This window comes from Oncorhynchus keta, chromosome 4, assembly GCF_023373465.1.
Source record: "Oncorhynchus keta strain PuntledgeMale-10-30-2019 chromosome 4, Oket_V2, whole genome shotgun sequence".
Classification (NCBI taxonomy): Eukaryota; Metazoa; Chordata; class Actinopteri; order Salmoniformes; family Salmonidae; genus Oncorhynchus; species Oncorhynchus keta.
The window spans coordinates 48,044,241-48,061,464 of NC_068424.1; the positions used below are offsets into that span (position 1 = coordinate 48,044,241).

The 17,224-nt window shown below is 42.2% G+C and overlaps 1 protein-coding gene across 1 annotated transcript in view; it reads left to right on the forward strand.

Annotated features, from left to right (window-relative positions):
- Nucleotides 1-10,594: 10,594 nt before the first annotated feature.
- Nucleotides 10,595-17,224, forward strand: part of LOC118384019 (dedicator of cytokinesis protein 2-like) — a 158,357-nt gene continuing 151,727 nt past the window's right edge. Inside the window, exons 1-2 of the mRNA XM_052508022.1 lie at nt 10,595-10,763; nt 15,282-15,365. Of these exons, the coding sequence (XP_052363982.1) occupies nt 10,721-10,763; nt 15,282-15,365 (127 nt within the window). The 5' untranslated portion in view covers nt 10,595-10,720. The remainder of the gene's footprint in view (nt 10,764-15,281; nt 15,366-17,224) is intronic.

The following is a 17,224-nucleotide window of genomic DNA, read 5'->3' on the forward strand; positions in this document are numbered from 1 at the left end:
TAGGTAAAGCCCTGCCTTATCTCAGCTCACTGGTCACCATAGCAGCACCCACCCATAGCAAGCGCTCCAGCAGGTATATTTCACTGGTCACCCCCAAAGCCAATTCCCCCTTTGGCCGCCTTTCCTTCCAGTTATCTGCTGCCAATGACTGGAACGAATTGCAAAAATCACTGAAGCTGGAGACTCATATCTCCCTCTCTAAATTTAAGCACCAGCTGTCAGAGCAGCTCACAGATCACTGCACCTGTACATAGCCCATCTGTAAATAGCCCATCCAACCACCTCATCCCCATAATGTTATTTTTTTTCTTCTCCTTTGCACCCCAGTATCTCTACTTGCACGTTCATCTTCTGCACATCGATCACTCCAGTGTTTAATTGTTAAATTGTAATTATTTCGCCACTATGGCCTATTTATTGCCTTACCTCACTTATCTTACCTCATTTGAACACACTGTGTATAGACCTTTCTATTGTGTTATTGACTGTATGTTTGTTTATTCCAAGTGTAACTCTGTGTTGTTGTTTGTGTCGCACTGCTTTGCACTGCTTGGCCAGGTCGCAGTTGTAAATGAGAACTTGTTCTCAACTGGCCTACCTGGTTAAATAAAGGTGAAATAAATTTTTAAAAAAGAATGTGATACGGCCAGTCGGACACACAATGGTTGCGCTCATGTAAGTTGACCCACAATGGCTGACGTCATTGACACATATTGTTAGTCAGACCTATAGTAGTCAGACACAAAATGGCTACTCTCTGTGATACACATTGGATCAGTCACACCTGCGGTAGTGTACATCCTGTCTGTGGCGGATTGCAACTTTGAGGAGAATGTCTGACTTGTATATACAATTGAAGTCAGAAGTTTACATACACCTTAGCAAAATACATTTAAACTCAGTTTTTCACAATTCCTGACATTCAATCCTAGTAAAAATTGCCTGTCTTAGGTCAGTTAGGATCACCACTTTATTTTAAGAATGTGAAATGTCAGAATAATAGTAGAGAGAATGATTTATTTCAGCTTTTATTTTCTTCATCACATTCCCAGTAGGTTAGAAGTTTACATGCGATCAATTCGTATTTGGTAGCATTGCCTTTAAATTGTTTAACTTGGGTCAAATGTTTCAGGTAGGCTTCCACAAGCTGATGTCTTGAGATGTTGCTTCAATAAATCCACATAATTTTACTACCTCGTGATACCATCTATTTTGTGAAGTGCACCAGTCCCTCATGCAGCAAAGCACCCCCACAACATGATGCCGCCACCCCCATGCTTCACCGGTATTCTTCGGCTTGCTAGCCTCCCCCTTTTTCCTCCAAACAAAACTATCGTCATTATGGCCAAACAGTTCTATTTTTGTTTTATCAGACCAGAGGACATTTCTCCAAAAAGTACGATCTTTGTCCCCATGTGCAGTTGCAAACTGTTGTCTGGCTTTTTTTATGTCGGTTTTGGAGCAGCGGTTTCTTCCTTGCTGAGCGGCCTTTCAGGTTATGTCGATATATAAGACTCATTTAACTGTGGATATAGATACTTTTGTACCGGTTTCCTTCAGCATCTTCACAAGGTCCTTTGCTGTTGTTCTGGGATTGATTTGCACTTTTCGCACCAAAGTACATTAATCTAGGAGACAGAATGCGTCTCCTTCCTGAGTGGTATGACGGCTGCGTGGTCCCATGGTGTTTATACTTGTGTATTATTGTTTGTACAGATGAATGTGGTACCTTCAGGCATTTGCAAATTGCTCCCAAGGATGAACCAGTTGTGAGTTGTGGAGGTCTACAATTTTTTTCTGAGGTCTTGGCTGATTTTTTTTTATTTTCCCATGATGTCAAGCAAAGAGGTACTGAGTTTGAAGGTAGACCTTGAAATACATCCACAGTTACACCTCCAATTGACCCAAATTATGTCAATTAGCCTATCAGAAGCTTCTAATGCCATGACATCACATTCTGGAATTTTCCAAGCTGTTTAAAGGCACAGTCAATTTAGTGTATGTAAACTTCTGAGCCACTGGAATTGTGATACTGTGGATTATAAGTGAAATAATCTGTCTGTAAACAATTGTTGGAAAAATGACGTGTCATGAACAAAGTAGATGTCCTAACCGACTTGCCAAATCTATAGTTTGTTAACAAGAAATTTGTGGAGTTGTTGAAAAACTAGTTTTAATGACTCCAATAAAAGAAAACTTCCGACTTCAACTGTATGTTCGAATACCAATTGTTGTTGTGTCATACAGAGATCAGTTGACCTGTTATTGTTAGATAGACTTGGTCATTGTCCCAAATTACACCCTACTCCCTACACAGTGCACTACTTTTGACCAGAGCCCTTTAGGAACCCTATGGGCCCTAGTCAAAAGTGGTGTACTATATATGGAATAGGGTGCCATTTGGGACAGTATAATGAGACAGTATAATTAGTGTTTAGTATTTTTTTGGGGGGTGGGGGGTCTTTGTATACATTGTGTCACGACACAGTGACAGGACAAGGATTTATGCTGGAAGTGGAAGTGACCTCACATGACCTTTTAGATGATCTACATTCCAATTCTCTTGACCTGAGTCTACTAGTGTTATTTCAGGACCATTGAAAGTTGAAAGGACTGGATGGGTTTGAATCAGTAGTTTTAAGGGAAGCAAAGGAACAATTTATCTCCCTAACCATCCTGCTAAAGGAAGCCATTCTTGCATAGAAAGTTGGAATCCAGCCAAAGAGTTTCAGCTGTGTTTTTTTCTCTAGAGCTGGGCCTGGAATGACTAATGAGACTTTTTCATTTTTTGACCTTTATTTATTTATCTAGGCGATTCAGTTAAGAACAAGTTTTTATTTAGAATGGCAGCCTAGGAACAGCAGGTTAACTGCCTTGTTCAGGGGCAGAACAACAGATTTTTACCTAGTCAGCTCAGGGATTTGATCTAGCAACCTTTTGGTTACTAGCCCAATGCTCTAACCACTAGGTGACCTGCCACCCCAAGTGCCAAGACAGTATGATTGGTGAGATGCTTTCAATACCAATTGAACAATTTTGTTAATGTGATCAAACACCTGTGTCTTAACAAGAGATTTGCCTGAGAACCGAGCGGTCAGGAAAGCTGTTTGGAGTGTTTATCCAACTGGATTTAATTTAAAAAAAAAATGATAACCAGATGTAGTTGTTCCTGTTTCTGTTTCAGCCAAATCCCCTCTATTTCTACTGGAATAGAGACACAAACAGGTCCGTGGGGTTTCACTCCATAGACAGATCATCCACTCACACTCCCTCATTCTCAGGTCCAGAGAATTGGTGACCTCTGTGTTTGCCATTGTGTTCCCAGTTACGTGCAGTTACGTGCACACAACAGCGCATGTGACTGGCTGAGTGAGTTGAAAAGTAATTTTTGGTAGCTTGTTAATAAGCTTCAGAACAGATCACCTATTAAATGGGGTTTTTGAACTTGGTCAAAAACAGGTCTTGATAGTGAAGGCATTCATGTATTCATCTCCTGAGGAGGTTACGTGGTAGAATTGGACCGTTTAATAGGTTAGCGTTTTTGTTACCGGCATTAAGTATAGATCTGATGTCACCTGGTACAAATGTACTCACTTGTCACTGACATTGGAATAAGAGAACGTGTAAAACTCACCGCAGTCTCAGTGGTACTCCAACTCCTGTACTGTGTCATCTCTCTCTTCTTTCCTCCTCTCTGCTCTAACGTTACTCGACTCCGTTAGACTGTATGGGAACCAGAGACTCGTTCATGATGCGGGTGCACGCATGTGTGTATGACTCATTTTCTCTTGCCCCCCTTGCTCTCTTTCTCTCTACCGTGGTTAAATATACTTTGACAATAACTTTAATAGTCTTCCACTTGCATTATAAATACAATTTCTAACTTATTTGCATACCTGTTCACAATGCATGGTAAACAAGCTGTCCTCCAATTAGGGAAACCTTTCAAAACAAGATGCCAGTTAGCATACAGATCTGAATTAGCCACGGACTTTTGTACAACTCGCCCCCCATGCTTAGCAAGTTAATTCAATGCTAGCTCTCATGCTCTCCTTCTACGTCTCTTTTCTGTCTTCCTCATATACAGCATTACACTACTTTTCACAAGAGCTCATCATAGAGTGTCCTTATTTGAGATTTGCCCCGGGACTTTTGAGAGGACTGGAATGTTCTTTAATGGGTCATTTTAAGGAGTCTCAGACAGCAGTTGTGTGTTTTTTACTGGTATTAGAATGGTATTTTTAGTCGAGAACATGCCGATTTCAGATTTGGCAGAGTTGTTCTCTCTGGAATCACTTTTTGCTGATGTGGTGTTAAATCTTTTCATGCGGGTCTCTTTTTCTCTGTCTTGCATTCCCTATCAATCGTTTATTGACCTTTTCCCCTCCTCTCGTTTGCTCTATCTGTCTGTGGCTGTTGCTCTCTCTCCCCAACAACTTATTTTCTATCCGAGTGTCTATGCCTCATTTCTCCTGCTTACATATGGGTTCACCTACAAACACACATCTCTGTCCCTTAATCTCTGTCCCTGACGACCTTTCTCCAGCCCCACCAGACCCCACACACCTGTCAGCTCCACCCTGTTTTCTCCTTGTGAGTCGCAAGGTGTCTACCTCCCTCCTGTTATCAGGTCAAGGTGATAACGTATCACAGTGCACACACACACACACACACACACACACACACACACACACACACACACACACACACACACACACACACACACACACACACACACACACACACACACACACACACACACACACACACACACACACACACACACACACACACACACACACACACACACACACACACAGTATTGTACAGCTAACCTTGTGTTGACACACACCTTTCAAAATCCTATTTTTCCTAATCCCTCAACTTTTACCTAACCCTAACCCTAACCCATACTCTTACCCTAACCCTAACCCAAACCTTAATCTAAAACCTAACCTTAACCCTAACCCTAGCCCTAGCTCCTAACCCTAACGCTAAACCTAACCCTAGCTCCTAATCCTAACCCTAAAACTAACCCGAGCTCCTAGCCCTAACGCTTAACACAATTCTAACCCTAACACAAATTCTAACATTAACCCTAAACCCCCTAGAAATAACATTTGATCTTGTGGGAACTAACAAAATGTCCCTAGTTGGTCGAATATTAGTTGGTTTTCTATTCTTGTGGAATAGTTAAACATGTCCGCGCGCGCGCGCACACACACACACGCACGCACGCACGCACGCACGCACGCACGCACGCACGCACGCACGCACGCACGCACGCACGCACACGCACACACACACACACACACACACACACACACACACACACACACACACACACACACACACACACACACACACACACACACACACACACACACACACGTAATCTCCTTGGTTGCATTCCACATAAACTTTTTTAGCAAAAAAATGTCAGCCTCCAACTTCGCTTTGTCAAAGAACATTTGAAGATGTTTCATTAGTCAACACAGCCACTCCCTGTGCCCCAGATAAACCACATGATAAATCAGCTGCTCACTCAGCTAAATAGTGGAAACGTTTTTGAAGTGTTTTTATTTACAGTGCCTTGTGAAAGTATTCGGCCCCCTTGAACTTTGCGACCTTTTGCCACATTTCAGGCTTCAAACATAAAGATATAAAACTGTATTTTTTTGTGAAGAATCAACAACAAGTGGGACACAATCATGAAGTGGAACGACATTTATTGGATATTTCAAACTTTTTTAACAAATCAAAAAATGGAAAAATTGGGCGTGCAAAATTATTATTATAATTTTATTATAATTATAATTATTATAAAAATATATATATATCTGTCTACTGAAGGCTTTATCATGTCAGACTTTAATGTTAAAGATGGGCGAGACATTCAAATGACAATCTCCTCTTTAACTGGCCACAATCTGCTTGGTGGTTGGGTGTAAGTAGGCTTATAATTACACAATCAATGAATGAGGATTGGGAAAGCTTTCCCTAAAACTTGACAGTAAATCTAATATTTTAGCAGCGATGCCATTTCATCAAGGAGGTGCAGGAAGTTCAGCAAGCACTTCTGAGGGATTGGGGGAACTGATTGGTCTGCAGCATAAACCGACCAGGCAGATGTTGGCTAACCAAGGAAGAAATCCAAAATGAATCATATGACGTTACTCATTTTGAGCAATCCAATGTCTGACTTTACTAATGACCTTTATTGTCATGTAATCTGTAATCAGGGTCTGAATCAAATTTTTCAAGTCATCCATCCAACCCTGTGTGTGCGTGTGCATGAATGTGCGTATGTCTGTAGCTGTGTGTCTTCCTATTTGGTAAAATACCATATAAGGCTAGGTACTGTATATGTAAAAGTTGTATGGATTAACTTTAAAAGATGAGTTTTACAGTAGTTCCTGGCCCTCGGCTGTTTACTCCAGACTATACAGTGAGGTATATACATCCAGACCTCACAACAGGATGAAACAACGCAGAGTGTCCTTACGGGAGAGAAGAATGGTATGGAACATCCTTGCTAAACATGTGGATCCATACAGTAGAAGTCGGAAATGTACATACACTTAAGTTGGAGTCATTAAGATTATTTCACTTATAATTCACTGTATCACATTTCCAGTGGGTCAGAAGTTTACATACACTAAGTTGACTGTGCCTTTAAACAGCTTGGACAATTCCAGAAAATGATGTCATGGCTTTAGAAGCTTCTGATAGGCTAATTGACATCATTTGAGTCAATTGGAGGTGTACCTGTGGATGAATTTCAAGGTCTACCTTGAAACTCAGTGCCTCTTTGCTTGACGTCATGGGAAAATCAAAAGAAATCAGCCAAGACCTCAGAAAAAGAATTGTAGACCTCAGAAAAAGAATTGTAGACCTCCACAACTCTGGTTCATCCTTGGGAGCAATTTCCAAATGCCTGAAGGTACCACGTTCATCTGTACAAACAATAATACGCAAGTATAAACACCATGGGACCACGCAGCCGTCATACCACTCAGGAAGGAGACGCGTTCTGTCTCTTAGAGATTAATGTACTTTGGTGCGAAAAGTGCAAATCAATCCCAGAACAACAGCAAAGGACCTTGTGAAGATGCTGGAGGAAACAGGCACAAAAGTATCTATATCCACAGTTAAACAAGTCCGATATCGACATAACCTGAAATGCCGCTCAGCAAGGAAGAAGACACTGCTTCAAAACCATCATAAAAAAAGCCAAAGCCAGGTTTACAACTGCACATGGGGACAAAGATCGTACTTTTTGGAGAAATGTAATCTGGTCTGATGAAACAAAAATAGAACTGTTTGGCCATAATGACAACCGTTATGTTTGGAGGAAAAAGGAGGAGGCTTGCAACCCGAAGAACACCATTCCAACCGTGAAGCACGGGGGTGGAAGCATCATGTTGTGGGGGTGCTTTGATGCAGGAGGGACTGGTGCACTTCACAAATTAGATGGCATCATGAGGGAGGAAAATTATGTGGATATATTGAAGAAACATCTCAAGACATCAGTTAAATCTTGGTCGCAAATGGGTCTTCCAAATGGACAATGAGCAAAATGGCTTAAGGACAACAAAGTCAAGGTATTGGAGTGGCCATCACAAAGCCCTGACCTCAATCCTATAGAAAGTTTGTGGGCAGAACTGAAAAAGCGTGTGCGAGCAAGGAGGCCTACACACCTGACACCTGACCAGCTCTGTCAGGAGGAATCGGCCAAAATTCACCCAACTTATTGTGTGAAGCTTGTGGAAGGCTACCCGAAACGTTTGCCCCAAGTTAAACTATTTAAAGGCAATGCTACCAAATACTAATTGAGTGTATGTAAACTTCTGACTCACTGGGAATGTGATGAATGAAATAAAAGCTGAAATAAATACTTTTCTCAACTATTATTCTGACATTTCACGTTCTTAAAATAAAGTGGTGATCCTAACTGTGTCACGTTCTGACCTTAGTTCCTTTGTGATGTCTTTGTTTTAGTATGGTCAGGGTGTGAGTTGGGTGGGCAGTCTATGTTCTTTTTTTCTATGATTTGGTATTTCTGTGTTTGGCCTGGTATTGTTCTCAATCAGAGGCAGCTGTCAATCGTTGTCCCTGATTGAGAACCATACTTAAGGCAGCGTGTTTTCACCCTTGAGTTGTGGCTGATTATTTTTCTGTTTAGTGTGGTTTGCACCTGACGGAGCTGTTTCGGTTGGGATTTTTTTTGTTTCTTTGTTTGATAGTGTTCAGTTTAAATCAATAACGTGAACAGGTACCTCTCTGCGCTTTGGTCCTCACCTTCTTCCACCGACGGCCGTTACAAACTGACCTAAGACAGGGAGTGTTTACTCGGATTAAATGTCAGGAATTGTGAAAAACGGAGTTTAAATTGTATTTGGCTAAGGTGTATGTGAACTTCTGACTTCAACTGTATATACATTGTGACACACTATTCCCAGTCTGTGAGTTTTAACACGATTACAAAAATATACATGCAGTATGCAACACGCACTGAACAAAAAGGTCTGAATGCACAGATCGTTTTTTTTGTGGGGCGTTTGATTTGCGTATTTAGGGTTGCAGGGGACATTGATTTGTTTAATTGAGTGGGATGGACTAATTATGAATCCATTATGATTTATAAATGAATGTGCGTTAGTGTGTTTGTGTGTAGTACTGGGGCTGTTTTCCAGCAGCTCTGCAAACATGCACCCAGACACACTTTCAAAACAGGATAAATATGTTATCATTCATATTCAGTGTCATTGTGGTTTCCTGTCTGTCAGTTTGAAAGAAAAGCTCTTCGGCAGTAGTTTAAAGTACCTAAGTAAAAATCATTTAAAGTACTATTTATATTTTTTACAACTTGTACTTTTACTCCACTACATTCCTAAAGAACATATGTACTTTTTACCTCCATAGCTTTTCCCTGATACTCAAAAGTACTCGTTACATTTCGAATGCTCAGGCAGAACAGCACAATCGTTCCAATTCACGCACCTATCAATATAACGTGTTGTCATCCCGACTTCCTCACTAAACACAAATACTGCGTTTGTAAATTATTTCTGAATGTTGGAGAGTGCCCCTGTCTGTCTGTAAAAATAAATGACAAAAATGACATTGTGCCATCCATCTGGTTTGCTAAATATAAGGAATTTGATGTGTAGCGTTTACTTTTACTTTGTACTTTTCCTCAAGTATGACAATTGAGTACTTCATCACTTTCCTTAAGTACATTTAAAACCAGATACTTTTAGAATTTTACGGAAGTCATATTTTACTGGGTGACTTTCACTTGAGTCATTTTCTATTAAGGTATCTTTACTTTTACTCAAGTATGACAATTGAGTACTTTTCCCCGCACCGCTGGTCTTCTGATAATAGCATCTCTCCATTCTGTTCCCACAGGATCATGTAAGTAATGGACCATGGATGCATGCTGTGGCGAACCGAGCATGCTGTGGACTGTGCATGAGAGAGGTCACTTGAATGAAATCGGGTTTGTTATACAGAAATCAATTTGACCTTATTTGGATACTTGTATCTCATAGGCAATCGATTATTATGTTATCAAGTCAAATTTGGAAAAATAAAAGTTCAACATTTATGTGTGGGTTTGCTCAGTTCTCATGTTTCTAAAAAGTGAACACTTGCTTGTAGTGTGCAACTACTGTATATGGTTATGACCTCTTGTCAAATGTAATGTATACACTACCCTCTTGTGGATAAGTGAGGCAACTACACGCTACACATCAATTTTACGGTCCCATCACTCATAATGAGAGATTGGTGTTGCAGTCGTAAGCTACATCTAGCCTCCTATTGCCTATTGAATCCGTGCAGCGGAACAGAATCGTTAGCTCCCAGATGGTTTACCAAGATTAGGCTACATCCACAGTGGGAGTGGACTGGCACAAGCTGTTTTAGATGCAGGGCTGGCTGCATCACTCTGTCTGGTCACTCCATCACACACGCAAAGGAGCAGAAAGAGGAGAGAGAAGAGGAGCTTGTGTTTTTTAGGAGCACTGCCCAAGCAGGAGCTGAAACATGTTGCCAAGTATCTGTTGTGTTTTATATCAAACCATAGTAGGCCTATGGATTTTTTTAAATATTTCAGATAGGCTGCCAACAAGTTAGTAAGATCATTTGCCACTTTAGACTAAACTATTGCCTTACATGGTACACTCACGCTGCCCATTGAACACTCATTGAGAACAGGTTCATCGTTCGGACTACACAAAAGGGGCTATCTAGAACCTAAAATTTCCCTATAGGAGAACCCTTTGAAGAACCCTTTTTGGTTCCAGATAGAACCCTCTACACAACGGGCAAAAAGAGTTCTACCTGGAAACAACAAAGGTTCTACCTGGAATCAAAAAGGGTTCTACCTGGAACTAAAAAGGGTTCTCCTGTAGGGACAGCCGAATAACCTTTTGGAACCCTTTTTTCTAAGAGTGAGGTCACATAGAGAGCTACAGTTAGTGAACAGGCCTCTAACAACTACTGAGAAGGTTATCCCATGACAGATGTGAAGAGAGCAAGAGAAGAGAAAGTGAAGAGGAAGGAAGGAGAGGGGGAGGAGTTATCTGCTTTCATATACAGACAAAAAAAAAACGCAGAAGTGAGAGGTAGAGCGGAGAACGTATCTCAGACACCCAGAGAAAGAGAAAGAGTGTAAGGGAGAGAGGTGGCGAGAGAGAAAAGAAAGGCAGTCATGGCTCCTTGGATGACGACCACAACGGAGCGATATGGCGTAGGTGAGTAACCCACACGCACCTGTGCAGTCTTAAGTGTGTATGTGTGTCTGTGCTTGTGTGTGTTTTCTTGCTAGCTTGCAGAGGGTGATCTCTGATCGCCCTCACTTCCTCCTTGACAGGAAGTGGGCAGACCTCAGGTAACTGACTCTAACATTCTGACTGTCTGCACAGACATGATAGAGAGAGATGAGGTAGACCTCACTGATAGACCTCCATGTTCAGAGAAACAAAATGGGTGCTTAGAGTGCTTCAGTGGCTGCATCAGACAGTGACTGTCAGGAATCACTTGACACACATGATAGCATGTCAGGCTCAACCCTGGCATGTTTCCTAATCAGAAAGACTGATTCTATCACTGTCACTTCATAAACATAAACATATTGACCTTCAGAGCAGGGTTTGTATTTGTTGCAGTAGTTCTACAATGCATTAGAACATTGATGGGCCCCACGGGCTGCACGCACCCCCCTTTTGTTTAGGAACTCAGTCGGGGTCTCAACTTACTGTTGAGAGTTAGAATAGTAGACAACTGCTGATGCACAACCAAATGTTTTTCATTTCACCTTGCGTATTCTACTATTCTAACTCTCAACAGTAAATTGAGCCCCCGAATGAGTTGAACATTTAAAAAAAGAATGTGTTAGTTCGTCTAAACGTGTAGAAATCATGGTCGAATTACAGACTGAAGCGACCCATTGATTTTGTTAGTCGAACATTTCTCTCCACCCCATGGCAAAATGAGTAGAATTGCATGAAGTGAGTTATAAAATTGCAAAATCTTCTCTCAGCCAAGGGCTGTCATGGTAACCTTACCATCAGTCATGAGTCATGACCTGCAGTCCAATTCCCGGTGACCATTGTTCAAGGTAATCCCATCCCAAACTGCGTAAATTAATGGAGCTGATGGTTAGCCTACCAAATTTGCTAAAGGCCCTCGCTAATGGCCTGGTACTCAGCACTCTATTGTCCCTCTAATCACTCTCTAAACACTTCCTGATTGAATTGGAACAATCTGAATGATTAGTACAAATTGTGATGGGAGTAACAGGTCCTGTTCCGAAATGGACACGCGAAAGCGCCGGACTCAATATGTATAAATAAACAGTTTTAACTCGTTCCGAAAGTACCTGAAGGACAACCAGACCCGTCACCTTATTGACCCGGTCTGATCCAAGTGAGGGAAGCAGCAGAAAAGCCAATCGTTTTGCTACTTTGGAGCTATGGAGAAAAGGGAGGGAGAGAGAGAGGCACAGAGCGACAAGCTGTAGGCTATGGGGAGGTGGAGTCTGTGCAGTGTGTGTGTGTGAATGTATGTGTAAGACAGAGCACTGGAGCAGGCACAGTGGGAGAGACTGCAACCGCTGTTAACTCATGCCAGACTAACTCCTTGCTAGTTATTTATTACTCCATCCGATTACATAGTACCTGTCTATGTAACCTGTCTATATGTAACCTGTCTACCAATTTGTAAGTCGCTCTGGATAAGAGCGTCTGCTAAATGACTTAAATGTAAAATGTAAATGTTGACTGCATCACACTGAGAGAAACTAGCTAACTGCATTGCTGAGCTTCTCACCATCCTTACAGTTAACCTACACGTAACGACAACTCCATTCAGATAATAGCCTAAATAGCAGCTTTTGGTCGTTGCGGCCTTTCTTTCACATTTCACTTTTAATTCTGTCATCTTCCATTGATTAGATATACCATAACTTGCTTGGTATACAAGATCACTCTTAGAAAATAGGATTACAAAAGGGTTCTTCGGCTGTCCCCATAGGAGAACCCTTTCTGGTTCCAGGTAGAACTCTTTTTGATTCCAGGTAGAACTCTTTTTGGTTCCATGTAGAATCATCTCTGGCAAGGGTTCTACATGGAACTCAAAAGGGTTCTACCTGGAACCAAAAGGGGTTCTTCAAAAGGGTTATCCTATTGGGATAGCTGGAAAACCCTTTTAAGTTTGAGATAGCACCTGTTTTTCTAAGAGTGCAGAGCAGTAATGCAATGGTCTCTCTCTCCACTGGAAGCACAAGGGTCAGAGTGCATTCCTTCCTGGCCACGTTTTCCAAACCATCAGTATAACGTCACACCATGCAGTTCTATATGTTTACATTTGTCCTAAGACATTCCCAGGTTTATAGTTCTATCATAACCAAATAAATAATTCATGTTATTGTGATGGTGTAGGCTATATTAAATGGATTTATTCACCCCCCCCCGAAGGCTTGCACCAGCAAGCGTGTATGCGTGGAAAGCCTGGAGATGCTAAACATGTTTAGGTTCATTAACAGTCAATTACCGTGAGACCGGCAGCATTTGCATGCCAATTACCAGCTGGCAAAATGTCATGACCGCCACAGCCCTATAGTCTCTGTCCCAATGGCGAAATGTGTAGAATTGCAGCAAACTTGCTTTAAGACTGCGACATTTACTCTACATCTCAGGGCAAGGTGTGTAGAATTGCGGGAAATTAATTCTAAAATGGATAAATCTTCTTTCGTGTTGGATTGAAAACACAGGAAGTGTAGAAGGGAGGAAGTAACATGAGGTTTCTGGCTGTCACAAATAGAGCAGCGGCACAGTGGGCGTGAGTAGGTTTCCATTTCTAGCATCATGTGTACACAGACCTGTAAAACACCAGAACAATGGAAGACAGTGTACAACCGTATTATTACTGATGGACACGGACGGCTTTTGAGGGGGGGGCGGTATAACTATCGCTATTGGACATGTTGAAGAAGGCACACAATCCTTGACATAGTCGTACAAACATATATCCTCTTTTTCTTTTTGTAATCTGAACACGCACATATACACTGAGTCTACCAAACATTAGGAACACCTTAAATATTGAGTGTACAACAGGTTTGTTGTGGATGTTGCTTCAAAGCCGAACACAACGAAGTGGACAGAGCTTTCTTTCAAAACACCCATCTGTATTTTAGAGCTTGTGCCTACTACACGTGGCAGAAAAAAAACATAAAAGAAAACCGACTAAACATATGCCTTTCGTACATAATTGGTATACTCCCAAATTAAACACGTTTGAGTAATCGCCTTTGAGTGTGGGCTGGATTATTATGCAAACTGGATGGACTGGTTACTTTATGCTACACTCCAAAATGTCTACCCACAAGTCTGGGAGAGAACATATAGCCCTAGGTGATGCTGTTGATTCATTGATTGTGAAGGGCGGCTTACAGTTAGCCTACAATTATAGTGAATTTGTATTTGTAATAGGGAATGTGCATAATTAACTGGGTGACACATCTCGATGGGGCAGAGGGGCTGTCAACAGTTTAGTAAAATGTGTTTTGTTTGCGAAAACATGCCGCTATCGATGTTCCCCCGAACAGATTTCACTTGGTTTCCCAAACGAAACACTGGGTAGCTGCAGGAACAGGGTTGGAGAGCCCATGGCACATAGAGTTTGGGCGGGATATCACCTGTCGCGTATCTGGGCCCCGGCCCCACTACTGATTCTGGGACACACCGTGTGATGAAGACAGACACCTCTGGAACTTTCCTCGCTGTGTGTGTGTGTGTTTATCTGCACATGTGTGGATATGTATGGATATGTTAGTATGAGAGAGAGCATTTGTTTGTCAGTTACAGTATACAGTATATATTTGTGTCTCTGTGTGTCGCAGTGCAGACAGACATCTGACAGCAGGGTGCCCCTAGGAGGGCAGGAGAAGGAAGGAGAGGTTATGAGGGCGAGGGGAGGTACTGTAAGATAGATCAACTACGAAATTTGCAGGTAGAATTGGAGTCTATCAAATAACATTACTTGCATAATTTCGAATCCACTTTTTACGTATCCACTGACTATCTTCCTAATATTGAGTTGCACTCTCCCCTTTGCCCTCAGAACAGCCTCAATTTGTCAGGGCATGGACTCTACAAAGTTTCAAAAGTGTTCCACGGGGATGCTTCCGTGTGGAATCCAACGTGTCCCACAGTTGTGTCAAGTTGGCTGGATGTCCTTTGAGTGTTGGACCATTCTTCATACACACAGGGAACTGTTGAGCGTGAAAACCTCCGCAGCGTTGCAGGTCTTGGCATTTACTACCAGGCCCCGCTCAAAGGCACTGAAGTCTTTTGTCTTGCCCATTCACTCTCTGAATGGCACACATACATACACAATCCATGTCTCAGTTGTCTCAAGGCTTCAAAATCCTTCTTTAACCTGTAATCCCCTTCATCTACACAGATTGAAGTGGATTTAACAAGTGACTTCAATAAGGGATCATAGCTTTCACCTGGATTCGCCTGGTCAGTCTATGTCAGGGGAAGAGCAGGCGTTCTTAATGTTTTGTACAGTCAGCGTATACGCTTGTTCCCCAACAAGCAAAACAAAAAGCGAACATACCCTCCCTCCCTCCCCCGAACAGGGAACGTTGATTGTTTTTGTTGGGTTTAAAGTGTGGCAAACAAAAGCTAATGGTTTGTTTCGGTTCGGTTTCTTCTCTCTTACTGGTGTGACATTCATTGGCCATCTCTCTGTGTCTCCCCTAGTAACATGGAATTTCATTGGCCGTGGGGTGAAGCAACTGTCTCTGGAGGTTGGGGACACAGTCCACATCCAGGAGACCTGCGATGGTGAGGGAGCTGACTGGGAATGTTGTGGTTTGACTGGGAATAATGTGTGTGTCTGGATGTCATTCTTTTAGCTGATTACTACAAAGACAGATTTACAGTGTGTGTAGGTGTGTGTGCTGTGACTGGATGTGATATGTGTGTGTCCTGTGACTGGATGTGATATGTGTGTGTGCTGTGACTGGATGTGATATGTGTATGTCCTGTGACTGGATGTGATATGTGTGTGTGCTGTGACTGGATGTGATATGTGTATGTGCTGTGACTGGATGTGATATGTGTGTATGTCCTGTGACTGGATGTGATATGTGTATGTGCTGTGACTGGATGTGATATGTGTATGTCCTGTGACTGGATGTGATATGTGTATGTGCTGTGACTGGATGTGATATGTGTATGTCCTGTGACTGGATGTGATATGTGTGTGTGCTGTGACTGGATGTGATATGTGTATGTCCTGTGACTGGATGTGATGTGTGTATGTCCTGTGACTGGATGTGATATGTGTATGTGCTGTGACTGGATGTGATATGTGTATGTCCTGTGACTGGATGTGATATGTGTATGTCCTGTGACTGGATGTGATATGTGTATGTCCTGTGACTGGATGTGATGTGTGTATGTCCTGTGACTGGATGTGATATGTGTATGTCCTGTGACTGGATGTGATATGTGTATGTCCTGTGACTGGATGTGATATGTGTGTGTCCTGTGACTGGATGTGATATGTGTATGTCCTGTGACTGGATGTGATGTGTGTATGTCCTGTGACTGGATCCTGTGACTGGATGTGATATGTGTATGTCCTGTGACTGGATGTGATATGTGTGTGTCCTGTGACTGGATGTGACATGTGTATGTCCTGTGACTGGATGTGATATGTGTGTGTGCTGTGACTGGATGTGATATGTGTATGTGCTGTGACTGGATGTGATATGTGTATGTCCTGTGACTGGATGTGATATGTGTATGTCCTGTGACTGGATGTGATATGTGTATGTCCTGTGACTGGATGTGATATGTGTGTGTGCTGTGACTGGATGTGATATGTGTATGTCCTGTGACTGGATGTGATGTGTGTGTGTCCTGTGACTGGATGTGATATGTCTATGTCCTGTGACTGGATGTGATGTGTGTATGTCATGTGACTGGATGTGATGTGTGTATGTCCTGTTACTGGATGTGATATGTGTATGTCCTGTGACTGGATGTGATATGTGTGTGTGCTGTGACTGGATGTGATATGTGTATGTCCTGTGACTGGATGTGATATGTCTATGTCCTGTGACTGGATGTGATATGTGTATGTCCTGTGACTGGATGTGATATGTGTATGTCCTGTGACTGGATGTGATATGTGTGTGTGCTGTGACTGTCCCTGTGACTGGATGTGATATGTGTGTGTGCTGTGACTGGATGTGATATGTGTATGTCCTGTGACTGGATGTGATGTGTGTATGTCCTGTGACTGGATGTGATGTGTGTATGTCCTGTGACTGGATGTGATATGTGTATGTCCTGTGACTGGATGTGATGTGTGTATGTCCTGTGACTGGATGTGATGTGTGTGTGTCCTGTGACTGGATGTGATGTGTGTATGTCCTGTGACTGGATGTGATATGTGTATGTCCTGTGACTGGATGTGATGTGTGTATGTCCTGTGACTGGATGTGATGTGTGTGTCCTGTGACTGGATGTGATATGTGTATGTCCTGTGACTGGATGTGATATGTGTATGTCCTGTGACTGGATGTGATGTGTGTATGTCCTGTGACTGGATGTGATATGTGTGTGTCCTGTGACTGGATGTGATATGTGTGTGTCCTGTGACTGGATGTGATATGTGTATGTCATGTGACTGG